This window comes from Cygnus olor, chromosome 32, assembly GCF_009769625.2.
Source record: "Cygnus olor isolate bCygOlo1 chromosome 32, bCygOlo1.pri.v2, whole genome shotgun sequence".
Taxonomy (NCBI): domain Eukaryota; kingdom Metazoa; phylum Chordata; class Aves; order Anseriformes; family Anatidae; genus Cygnus; species Cygnus olor.
In genome coordinates this window covers 22,625-35,401 of record NC_054089.1, presented here as the reverse complement: position 1 = coordinate 35,401, position 12,777 = coordinate 22,625, and the positions used below count along the sequence as shown (strand labels likewise).

Here is a 12,777-nt window from a genome sequence, read left to right as displayed (position 1 = left end):
TTTCAGTGGAGAAAATGAGTTCATTTTTCATACTTCAGAGAAAGGAAAGGCTTACATTTCAGACAATCTTTTATTACTAATAAATCTATCACATCTATGGCCATGATTGCAAGTCAGCTGCTTCCAAAGCAGCAGGGAATGACAGGATCCTCTTTGTAGGATAGTTGCTGCCACATCTTGGCATGGCAAGTTCAAATATCACCTCTAAGAAGCACCTGTAGAATTACATCTCAATGAAGGGATTGTACGATATGCTGATAAAGTAATGGCATTCACCATATCCATCATCGCTTACTTCGTATTTACTTGCCTTGCTGTCCTTTAGTTAGAACCTTTATGGCTATAGAGGGAAGAGAAGGGCTTCAGTAGACAAGTGAGGGCTTTTTGCTGAGTTTTTATTTCTGTACCAAAAGAAGGTGTCTGAAGTAGCTAGTACTTCTCGGGTTTCCTCCATTATTCAATTTCTAGTATCAAAAGGTAGGTAAGGAATTTCAATACTTATTTTAGAAGGAATTTAGAACCAGCACAAAAACTTCTGTGGAAACTTAAGCACTTTCAAAGCAGTTGACAATAAACACATCTAGGTAAGACCCATTCTCTCCCCCAATAACTGAGACAAATAATCAGAATGAGAACAGCGTGTTCTTGTTTTGAACACCTTCCTTTAATGTAAACTCTCAGAAGTCAACCAAGTTATGCATGTACTTTTACTACAGTTTGTTTAGGAATACACGTAAAAATTAATTTCAAAGTTACTTAAGCAGAAATTGGAACTCAGCTTTCCAGTTGGAAAGCTTTGGCCTATATGAAAAAAGAAGTTGAACTTTTTATTAAAGCGTTTCTATTCTCTAATAAATTGCATTATTAGCAGTTTACCCAGTAGAGCATGAAATGGCAGACTGTCAGAACTCTCTTCAGTAAAAATATCTTTTTGACATTTACATTTCAAGCACTACATATTCTTGACTAAACCACTTTGTAGCCATCAGAATTATTGTCTTAAATAAATTTACTATTTGCGTGCGTGAGAGGGGGGTCAAAGTTGCTTGCCTGACTCAGAAAAAAAACGTAAGCAAATTCTTTCACAGTATTCTTTTTCTCTAAGCAAATTTTAAGAGATTTGTTAGGGTGGCTGAGTAATAACAGTATGCATTTAAGAAAGTGCAGCGTTTTGATGCTGAAAGCATTCCTAAATTAACAATAAACTGAAGAAATAGGAAGCAAAGTATTGACAGAAATACATCTTCTGGAAGATCTGAGTGACACACATCAGATGTAGCAAGCAGCAAAACTGGAGAAAATGCTGGAATGTTCTCTGGTAGAGTTAGAAAAGTAAGTTTCAAAGCAGGTCCAACGTTGTCCCACCACAAATGGATATCTGGGACATAAATTATGCTTGGTGCTGTCTTCTGAGTATTTCAGATCAGCTAGTGAAAAGGAAAGCTTGGATAAGAAAACTAAAATACGTAGAACAGCCTGTTAAGACATCCAGTCATGTAACGGGTCTGTCCTTACTTGTGTGGCTCTCAAATGTTTTTACTAAAGGTAAAAATATTTTAAGATAGTGATGCCAAACAACAAAAAGGATTTCCTGCCTAAATGTAAAAACACCATATCTGTTTATGTTTATTTTTTCAAGTTAAAACCACATCAGTGTGCAAATGAAGCATTTTATGAATTTTAATGCTTTTATTGCACATACTGCAACAGCACTAGTTGTATATGTACATGTAAAAACAAAACCGAAGCCCCAAACCTTGCTTGCCCTACAAACAGAATAAAAAACAAGGCTACAAAAAGTACACGACATGCAATCTGATACAGAGCCATCTACTTGGAGCACACAGTCTTATGAGGCAATTGAAAACTACTTTCTGGATCCCACTGAGATGAGCAGCATTTCTTTCCACAAAGAGAGGTCTATTAGCAGCACCTCCCAGCTTCCTGAGCTGCTAGCAACATCATCACTGTAAAATTTGGTATCGAAAATGTGGATGTGTACAACATCCATATTGTTTATGGTTTTATCTAAAAGAAAAGTGGATTTTCAGACAGAAGCAAACATAACAGCACATGAAAACAAGGCCACCTCCATTACCAATGAATTTTGTTTACCTTACTTGCAACTCAATTGATCCTTTACGTACAGTCAATGAATCCTATGAGAATAAAAAGAAAAAAGATACCTCTCCGCATATTTCTTCTGGCGGTGCAACGTTTTTAAACAGAATGGATAAGTCCAGGGTGTGAACGGGAAACTTCTCCAAAGCATGCAACACCGCGGGTGCCAAATAAGAAACCATGTCCATATCCCGCTTTTCCTACTATTAGCAGACGGGGCCAACATGATGTCAGTTCGTAGTAAGCACTCCTAGAACAAGAGTCATAGGAAAACAAGTTTAGAAATGAGGTGCTGAATAGACACACAGATGTTCCAAGTACTTTTCCTATATACTTCCCCCCCCCGCCCCGCCCCAAATAATCTCCATATTCCAGCAAGTAATAAGCTGTTCTGTGATCAGGAAGACTATCAAAACCCATTCTCTTACAATCTTGTACCATACCTCCCCCTAAGAAATCCTGCCCATCTCTATCATGTCTGCTATTCATTTGGCTGGGGCAAGTAATGACTCCTGAAGTGTACACATGGACTGTCTAACCGAATACAGACAACAACTAGTCTGCTACCTCATATGGGGGAGCACAGCAACTTTCTGTCTCAGCACACACCAATCTGGATCTCATCACTTCCCGTATACACCAGGCTTCAGAAGGTCTCAAGTTTAAGTACCTGAGAGATCTCTACATCTGTCAAGTTTAGCTAAAATGTGGCCCTAGTTACTGGAGAATGTAGCAAGAAAGGAGCAGAACAGCTGTTCTAGAAAAAAAAATATGTGTGGGCACTGAACCACATGGGCCGTATATAAAGCAGCACACAGCTGGATTGGTTAAATGACAGCGGTACATTAAACATATGTAAGATTTCCAGTTAATTTATTCAGTCATTCTAATTGTTTCATCTTCTTCCCTTATGTTTCCTAGTCGTTACTAAACCAAGATTGCGAATTAATAGCCTAGCAATCTTGCTTTCCTACTAGGAAATACATATGCGAGAAGCATTTGCTTTTTTTCCCCCTACAGCAAGGCTGTACCTTTACTGGCTTAAATCAAAGATGCTAGAGAGTTAACCTTGCCCAAAAGGACAGAACATTTTCTGGACAGCACAGGAAGAGAAATTGAGAAAAATAACTGACCCGACTGTGACAACATAATCTAACTTTCCAGCCATGGGCTTACATGACTTCCACCTTAAAATACCAAAAGATAACACAATTTGGTGGCTTAATGGTAACAAATAAAGACACCATTCATATTTTTCTCAAGGTGTTTTAACAAGCCATTTCTCACTTTTCTTTCTGCTGCAGAATTCACTACTGGTTTAACAGTCCTGGAAAACAGAAGGGTAGAAGGTGGCAACACAAACTCAGAAAGCTGGTTATTTTTAGCTAAAAGTTCTGCATGCAGAAATATCTTCTGCAAGGCTTGTAAAATATTCACTACTGAATTTTCAAAAAGTGGCTTAAAAATGGGTGACAGTGCTTGTCCAGGTGAAGCCACAATCCTGCTTGATGCTGGAACAACCTTCTTCAGAGCCATAAAAAAAGCCTTTGCTTTTATTTTCATAGAATTAACGTCTAGTCACAATCTCTCCCTACTTGCATAGATCTGAGGATAGCATTGACACAGAGAGCACAGTGCAGCTTCAGTACATAAGGATTTTATATCTGCACCACAGTATCCTAATAAACAAAAATCAAATGTTATATTAGTCAAGGCCCAGGTTTAAAATATGCAACATTTATAGAATTTGTAATGCCAAAACTAAACAGGTTAACAGGGACTTGAAAGTGCTATCGCTCTACAGGGAAGTTTTATGTTGCTCACTGCCTGCCATCCTGTGCTTACGAAGCTGAAGCAGACTCCTCACCAAAACTATACTCTTGAGGAAGATGCCCCAAAACCATTCAATGTTCCCAGACAACAAGAAGAGCGACAACAAAAAATAAATAGATGAAAACGTCTAACGCTGATTGCTACAAGCTGATTGCTTGACTAGTTGTGCAGCAAGGCACAAGAGCTTGGGTACTGCCTGGTACAAGCTAAGATTCTGTAGAACTTAGTCACAAGCATTAATCCATTTTGTTTTCAGTCTTACCAATGCATTTCTCAGCTAGCTCATCAAGCAACATGTCCGGTGGCTTAGGGATCTGGTCACAAGTATGAATCTTGAAAATTTCTTTTCTAGCCTGGAAACAAAATCATTGCATTTTAGCTTGTCCTAAGTTTTCCTTAAAAACACCAACAAAAGCAAACAAACCAAAAATCAAACAACAACAACAGAAAAAACAACCCTCCCTCAAAACCCCTCATATATTAACACACTTCTCTTATTTGCTAAACTTTCAAGTATTGTACAGTTATTTAATATACACTCTGCATTTTCAACCAGGAAATCCAGTATTTCTAAATTTGTTACACTGAACTTTTGATAGGAACCTGCAATGAAAGAAAAGGCATTTATAGCTCCAATAATAAGTTTCCAAAATATGAGACCTAGTGACCCAGAGGAAAATACTGTAATGAAAAATTTATCCAGAAGCAGATCTTTTGTCTCCAAAAAACTTCTCTAAAATTGAGCAAACTTTCATTGTGACAGTCTCATTAGTTCATCAAATTTGCTTTTCAGTCAGTAAATTCACAGAAAGCACTTCTAGCGCTATATTTCAAGCTGCTACAATTACTATAAAGAAGAAAATAATTATGACTCAAACTACTACCACTGATCCAGGGAACAAACAAATGCAAATACGTCCCCTATCCATTCATAAATGAAATATTGAGACCAAGAACACAACTTCAAGGTGGAAACACCTAAGTGGATTAAATAATCAAGCAAACGGGAACAACTTTGGGAATCAAAGATTTGATTACAGAACTACTTGGTGGTATCATCTTGACCATATATATTCAGTACCTGATTTAACCTCCACGGTATGACACAGTGTCTCCACATAATACTCTTTTGTTCAAGGTGTAATTTTTTTTGTTTTCTGTAATGTTGGACTTTGCCACATTAGCATTAATGTTGAACTTAAGTTCTCACCTCTTTATTTGGCAAGGTGAAGAGGAACTCTCTGTCAAAGCGTCCTCGTCTCTGTAAAGCAGGATCTATAGAATCCAGTCTGTTGGTGGCTTTGATTACCACAATCTCCCCTCTGTTTTCTATGCCATCCATAAGCGTCAGAAGTGTTGAGACAATGGAACTAATAGAAAAACATAATCTTTACTTACTGGTTCAGTAAATTTTGTTACATTCCACATGACTTTCTTCCACGAGTAGTCAAAAAGGACAAGCTTTTTAAGGACAAGACTCATTTTAAGACATAAAAAAAATAGGTAAGTTAACACAGACCATGTGCTGGTATCGGGCTTAGTGTATTGTTTTCAACTATCGTTTAAAATCACCTGAAATTTAGTGGCATTGAGTTACCAGTTTTCAAGATAAATTAATGTGTTCACAGTAAATTAAACAGGTCATCATCCTTTTTTTATTCCCCAAAGATCAAGCAGATTTTAGGTAGGTGCAAAAATGTAGTACCTATGAATTTGGTCTTGTTTGCTGGACCGCACAGGAGTGAGGCCATCTGTATCGTCAAAGAAAATAACTGAAGGTCGTATCTGATAGGCCTAGAATGAAAACACAGAGTAAAACAGCAGTATTTAAAGAAAAAATGCACAAAAACATTATGGTTGGAATGTCACCTAAACTTGATTTTTCACTTTAGCATCTGGGACCTCTACTTATAGAGCTAATGGAGTATCTGGCATGACTAACAGAAGACGGCAGTCTGTGTCAACCCACTGTTACTGGGCAACTGGAAACAAATCATAGTAGTACTTTTTACAGCTTTTTGGCTACCATAAAAAAAAAAAAAAAAAAAAAAAAAAAAAAACACGAGTCAGAACTTAATTCAATTACAGGTTTGGGAAGCAAGAATCCCTTATGAAATTAAATAACCATGCTTCCAGCCTGCATCTGTTTCCCTCTCATCCAAAGTCATCATCTCTTGCCTCCTGCAGACTTTTCAGTGGCTGTTTTGGTGGGAGGTAATTTCTTGCTTTGCAAGGTTTTCTCGTTTTGTTCCTTCCTCACACAACTCAATTTCAAGCCCCTGATCCAAAGTATGGTGGCACTGAAGAAGGAAACACTGTCATTTCCATTTCAGTGGAAAAAAAAACCAAACTAACAAAATACAAAAACAAGAGCAAGTTCTACTTAAAAATGTTGACCATAAATTTGACAGTTTCAACTCTAACAGAATACATTGCACATTTCAACCTTACCTGTTCAAATAATGAGCGAAGCTGATGTTCTGATTCCCCCACCCATTGTCTCAGGCAGTCCGAAGCTTTTCTCATAAAAAATGATATTTTTCTATCACCTCGGCTACATTCGTTAGCAAGAGCATGAACAACCAGCATTTTTCCCATTCCTGGGGGGCCATAGAATAAACAGTCTCTGCAATGAAAAAGATTTAGATAGGAAAAAAAGATCATGATGAGTACATCTTACAACCGTCATCTCTAGAACAAACAAGTCCTCTTTCCTAACCAAAACACATCACGTCCAAGACAGCAGTAATAGCTGAAGTGTAGGTAGAGTCAGAACAGATAGAAGTTTTGCATTCCTACAAGATTTCACAGGAAAACTTATTTTTTTCACCCAGAGAAATGAATAAGGGGGATAACTCAAGTGTACAAAACCTTAAAATGAGAGGGTACTGTCCCAGAAAGACACTTCCAAAACTGCTGACGAACAGGGTGATTACAGCAAACTGGAGCTAAACGAGCAAACTTCAGCACAGAATCTGAGAATGGGCTCAATGGTGAATCACCAGTTCATTCCTCAGTGATAAACTGCATATTCTTGGTTTCACAACATAAAGAATCTGTTAGGAAAGCATTTAATTCTCCCTTCAAAAACATTACGTTACTGAGTTTGGTATCTCAGACCATCTATTGCTGATGGCAAGTGAGGAAGTCTAAACCTGGAAGGAAAAGTGATGCCTTAGCACTCAGAGAAAAAAATAAAGAAAGAAAGAAAGAAAGAAAGAAAGAAAGAAAGAAAGAAAGAAAGAAAGAGAAAGAAAGTAGGTGGGAGAAACTACTGGGCTTCCAGGCAACACACTACAATTGACTTCCACTAGATAATCCCTTCTTGCTTACAAACTAATCAGGCTGACTTGTACATAAAACTCTGAACAAAACCACTCCAACCCAAGTTTTTTAAACCCAGGAACTTTTGAAGTATTTTCTCCTTTTAAAACACCGGATAGTAAAACTTAAACTTAAAGGTGTTGCTTATATTTTTAATCTCCATATATTCTGGATTCTATCCATTTTTAAGAAATTACTTTTTACTACTACTAAAACAAATGTTCAGCACTGCCAAAAATGTTGAAGCATGGAAGCATATTGATACCTTAATTGAACATTCTCCTGAAAACAGCTGACTTACAATTTATCGCTTTAATGAGTTACCTTGGGGGCTGAATATTGAATCTTTCAAACACTTTTGGATAAAGGAGGGGAAAAATCACCATCTCTTTTAAAGCTGCAATGTGTTCGAAAAGACCACCCATGTTATCAAATCCAACCTAAAGAGAAGTTCAACACAACACAGTTTATATGTTAAAGAAAGCAGCGACCTAGGTACAAGTTTCATCAGAAATTATGTCAGCACAAGGGAAACATTCTGGGCAATTTTTGTAGTTGCTTTAGAGAAAACCATCAACAAAAGTAGCTGTAGATACATATATACAATATAGCCATTGGTTAATTCAGTCGGAAATTTAAAGGGCTTCAAGTTTCTGAAAATTCTTGGAGCAGCTCGCAACCAAGGAAGTATTCAGAAATGACAGGTCAATTTAAGAAAACAGTTACATTTGCCTGTAACAAATGGTTGACACTATGTAGAATCATAGAATATCCCAAGTAGGAAGGGACCCATAAGGATCATCAAGTCCAAATCCTTGTGCCACACAGGTCTACCCAGAAATTCAGACCATGTGACTACGTGCACAGTCCAAATGCGTCTTAAACTTCGACAGGCTTGGTGCAGTAACTACTTCACTGGGGAGCCTGTTCCAGTGTGTGACAACCCTCTCAGTGAAGAACCTCTTCCTGATGTCTAGGCTAAACCTCCCCTACCTCACCGTCTTTTGCAAGATGAAAGCCCCTGACAAAGCCATCAGCTTTGTCTGCTGAGCTCTGGCTCGTGTCTGTCAGTGATGGTTATGGGGAGACATATTACAGAGTTAGGGTCTCAATGCCTCCCCATCCCCCTCCAAGAGCCTAGGAGATGTCCTCTTGTAGCCTTGTACTTGGCATTGCCCTTACCCACATTGCACTGACCCAGGAAGAGCCCTAAACCCTGCTGGAGGGGCAGGATCTCCCTTCCCAGAGGCTGGGATCAGGGCCCAACTCTTGGACTTCATGGGACACATCAAGGTTTCCTCAGCATCAAGGCGACCTTTACTTGGCCTTGGTCTTCCCATCATCACTGCTTGCAATTTCCTGCTCTAACAAGTCTATGGGGAGCCTTTGTCAGTAATGTCCCTCAGTGGGACTCATTAACGCTGTGAGAGGCTTTGGGGTTTGCATCTGCATTATCTACTTGAGAAGTGTCTTCCATTTCCTCTCAGTGTCTGAGGCTCCTGGGCTCTGCCCAAACCCACCGGGGGGGTCAGTAAAATGCCTTGGGCTGGGCCTGTGCTGCTGAGCTGGGACAGCTCATGGGATGGAGGGAGGGAGCTCCTGGCAAGCGGGCAGCACTGCAGAGAGACAGCTCTGCCCAGGAGCAGCTCCTCTGCAATGTGCAGCAGGGCTGGGGGTACTGCCTGCAGCTGGCATGGGGAGAGGAGAGAATTGGGAATGAGGTTCGGGGCAGCCTGGGTTGGGAAGGCAGAGGAGCGCTTACTGGGGGAGAAATCTTCACACCTACCTCCCCATGGTAAGTCTCTGGGTGCAGGGTAATGCCGCTGTGCATCCTGCCAGGCTCTCCTGGAGCTGGCACATCCCTCAGCCAATGGGAGCTGTCAGGAGGACACTTGGTGTTGGAGTTGAAGGGCATGCAGGGCTTGTGTGCTGTAGGGTCAGCGTACAGGGCCCGAGGGCTCCCTTCTCTTGGGGCTGGCTGCAGGCTGTGAAGCTGGGGGTGCAAGCAGGGTTGCCCAGGGCTGTGGTGCAGAGCAGGGTCCCTGCTGTGCCCCAGGGGCTGTGTGCCGGGGCAGGGCCTCTGCCGCCTGCCAGGCTCAGCACTCAGCCTGCCTGGGGAGCTGCCCAGGGGCTGTGGGGAGAAGCTGCAGGTGGAAGGAGCCTCTCCAGCAGGGCAGGGCAGGGCAGGGCAGGGTCCTGCTGCTGCCCAGAGCCTGCTGCCTGGGGCAGGCTGCTCACAGCCCCACAGCTCCCCAAGCTGAAGCAGAACTGCCACACCACACACTGCCAGCAGAACTGCAAGGCGAGACCTACCTGACGGCAATGCAGTTTTTACAATCTTCTATTTTCCTTCCCATGTGCTGAGGCAGTCTGATGGTAATGGAGTAGTAGCATCTGTATTAAAGACTAACGATCCTTGAGCATTGCTGCTGCTTTGAGGCACCTCACACACCTCAGCCTACAGACAGTACCAACATCACCTTTGTTGTTTCTTAAGGCATTATTTGACCTTCTCCTTATGTCCTGCAGCAGGGACATGTCCCTGGTCAGTGGACTTCTGAGAACACACCAGGTTCCCTTTTAGCTGTTGCTGTAGACCAGGACTGACTGCTGCAGAGCCCACTGCAGAGCCCCCTGCTTGTTGTGGCACCCTCAGAGCACCAACCAGAGGTAAGCCAAGCAGCTGCAGAAAGCGCTTCCTGAAATCAATGAGGCAGTGTGGTGTTTGCAGGGTATTTTATGAAACATGCAATGGATTTTGGTCAGAGAAGTCCTTGAATTTTGCACTGACTTTGCTTCTTTTGGGCAGGCTCCCTTGCCGAGAGACAGGAAATGTGTAACAGCAGCTCCATCACTGAGTTCCTCCTCCTGGCATTCGCAGGCACGCGGGAGCTGCAGCTCCTGCACTTCGGGCTCTTCCTGGGCATCTACCTGGCTGCCATCCTGGGCAACAGCCTCATCCTCACTGCCGTAGCTTGCAACTACCGCCTCCACACCCCCATGTACTTCTTCCTCCTCAATCTTGCCCTTATTGACCTGGGCTCCATCTCCACTTCTATCCCCAAAGCCATGGCTAATGTCCTCTGGGACACCAGGGCTATTTCCTACTCAGGATGTGCTGCACAGGTCTTTTTGCTAGTCTTTTTAATTTCAGCAGAATTTTCTCTTCTCACTGTCATGTCCTATGACCGCTACATTGCCATCTGCAAGCCCCTGCACTACGGGACCCTCCTGGGCAGCAGAGCTTGTGCCACCATGGCAGCAGCTGCCTGGGGCGGTGGCCTTCTCCATGCTGTGCTGCACACTGCCAATACTTTTTCACTACCTCTCTGCCATGGTAATGCTGTGGACCAGTTCTTCTGTGAAATCTCCCAGATCCTCAAGCTCTCCTGGTTAGACTCTTACCTAAGGGAAGTTCAAGTTCTTGTGGTTAGTGCTTTTCTATTTGGGGGTTGTTTTGTTTTCATTGCTCTGTCCTATGTGCAGATCTTCAGGGCTGTGCTGAGGATCCCCTCGCAGCAGGGACGGCACAAAGCCTTTTCCACATGCCTCCCTCACCTGGCGGTGGTCTCCCTCTTTATCAGTACCATCATGTTTGCCCAGCTGAAGCCTCCCTCCATATCCTCCCCATCCCTGGACCTGGTGCTGGCAGTCCTGTATGCTGTTGTGCCTCCAGCAGTGAACCCCCTCATCTACAGCATGAGGAACCAGGAGCTCAAGAATGCCATGTGGAAACCGATGACCAGGTGTCTTTCATAACCAATTAACATTCTTGCCTCTCTTCTTCTGAAAACAACTGAAAACGTTATTCACCATAGGCCATGCTTATTTGTTTTTGTGTTGTTGTTACTTTCCAGTAACATTCTGAGTAATTTTGTTCACTTAGAAATAATATTCTTCATTTTGGTTTTCTATTTAAACCAACTAAAGTAACTTTTTTTCTTATATCTTTTCTCTGAGGCCTTTTCTGTGACTGCAGAGGCAGTGCCCATATGCAGAGGTGGAGGGAAAAGAGTCGTGGCCCAGCAGCATGGCCAGGGAGTACTTGCGCTGGGTCTATGCAGAGCTGATCTCTTGCCACTGCCACCCTCTCATTCTGAGCCCTGCTGGTGACGTAAGACCTTGCTGCTCCTGTAGCTTGTTGCCAGTGCTGCTGTGTGGCTGTGCTGGGACTGCAGGCAGAGACAGGCAGTGGGCACTTGGGTGACACAGCTAGCCTCCAGAACAGCATTTCCCTCCTAAAAGGACCGTGCCTGAAGGTTCACGTCATCTTTCGGAGTTGCCATCACATTGGAACATGCTCAAAGAGCGTCCCAAAGGCTCCCTGGAACATAGGGTGTCCTGGGACAAGAGCAGAGCCTGTCCGGGTGCAGGGGAGACATAGGAACAGAAACTCTTTGCAGCTGTTGCTACCAACAGGCAAATCGTATGCAAGTGGAGAGAGGAACAAGAGTGAGCACAAAGGCCATCAGCTATCCCTAGGGGTGACATGAAGGCCAGTGGGGCAGACATTGTCTGCAGGTCCCTTCATCCTGAGAGTGACATCAATGGGGCATCTGCCTGAATAGCACAGAATAGTCCAGGTGGAAGGCCCGGTGTGGATGAGCAGTGCACGAGGCAAGCTCAGATATGGGCTCCTCACAGAGCCCTGACATTTCTCTGGGTGGTTGGCCCCAGTGTTCCCTTGACATTTCTGTCACCCTCTTTGCACAGGTTCATTTCAAGTACCCCTCTCTGCTATGTCATGCTACCCTGTCTTCTGGACTGGTGGTGACAGCCAACTGGTGGCTGTTGGTGACAGCCAACATGGCTTCACTAAGGGCAGATTGTGCCTGTCAACTCTGGTGGCCTTCTACAATGTGCTTACAGCATTGGTGGTACATCATTTGTTGGTACATGGACAGTGTGATTGAGTGCAGTCTCAGTAAGTTTGCTGATGACACCAAGCTGGGTGGTGCAGTTGATATGCATCAGGGAAGGGATGCCATCCACAGGGGCCTTGACAGACTTGAGAGGGGGGCCTGTGAGAACCTCAAGATGTTGAAAAAAGCCAAGTGCAAGGTTCTGCAACTGGGTTGGGGCAATCCCAAGCACGAATATCGGCTGGGTGGAGAATGGATAGAGAGCAGCTCTGAGGAGAAGGACCTAGGAGTTTTGGTGGATGAGAAACTCCACATGTGCTGGCAATGTGTGCTTGCAGCCCAGAAAGCCAAGCATATTCTGGGCTGCATCAAAGGAAGTTTGTCCAGCAGGTCCAGGGAGGTGATTCTTTTTCTCTGCTCTGCTCCCATAAGACCCCACCTGGACTACTGTGTACAGCTCTTGGGCCCAAGCTCAAGGACATGGAAATATTAGAACGAGTCTACAAGAGGCCAAAAAGATGACTGAAATTCTGCGGCACCCTTTCAGTGAAGACAGGCTGAGAAAGCTGGTTCTTTTCAGCCTGGAGAGACCCTATAGCAGCGTTCCAGTACCTAAAGGGTGGGCTACAAAAAAGCT

At 43.2% G+C, this 12,777-nt stretch overlaps 1 protein-coding gene across 1 annotated transcript; it reads right to left on the bottom strand.

Annotated features, from left to right (window-relative positions):
• Positions 1–334: 334 nt before the first annotated feature.
• LOC121062551 (ATPase family AAA domain-containing protein 2-like) lies at positions 335–9,193 on the bottom strand. Its single transcript, XM_040542594.1, is given in 12 exon segments — positions 335–340; positions 1,242–1,427; positions 2,187–2,297; positions 2,299–2,413; positions 3,409–3,426; positions 3,428–3,800; positions 4,217–4,307; positions 5,165–5,324; positions 5,660–5,748; positions 6,406–6,580; positions 7,603–7,718; positions 9,065–9,193. Coding segments are annotated over 12 exon segments (1,569 nt in total).
• Between the last annotated feature and the right edge of the window lie 3,584 nt (positions 9,194–12,777).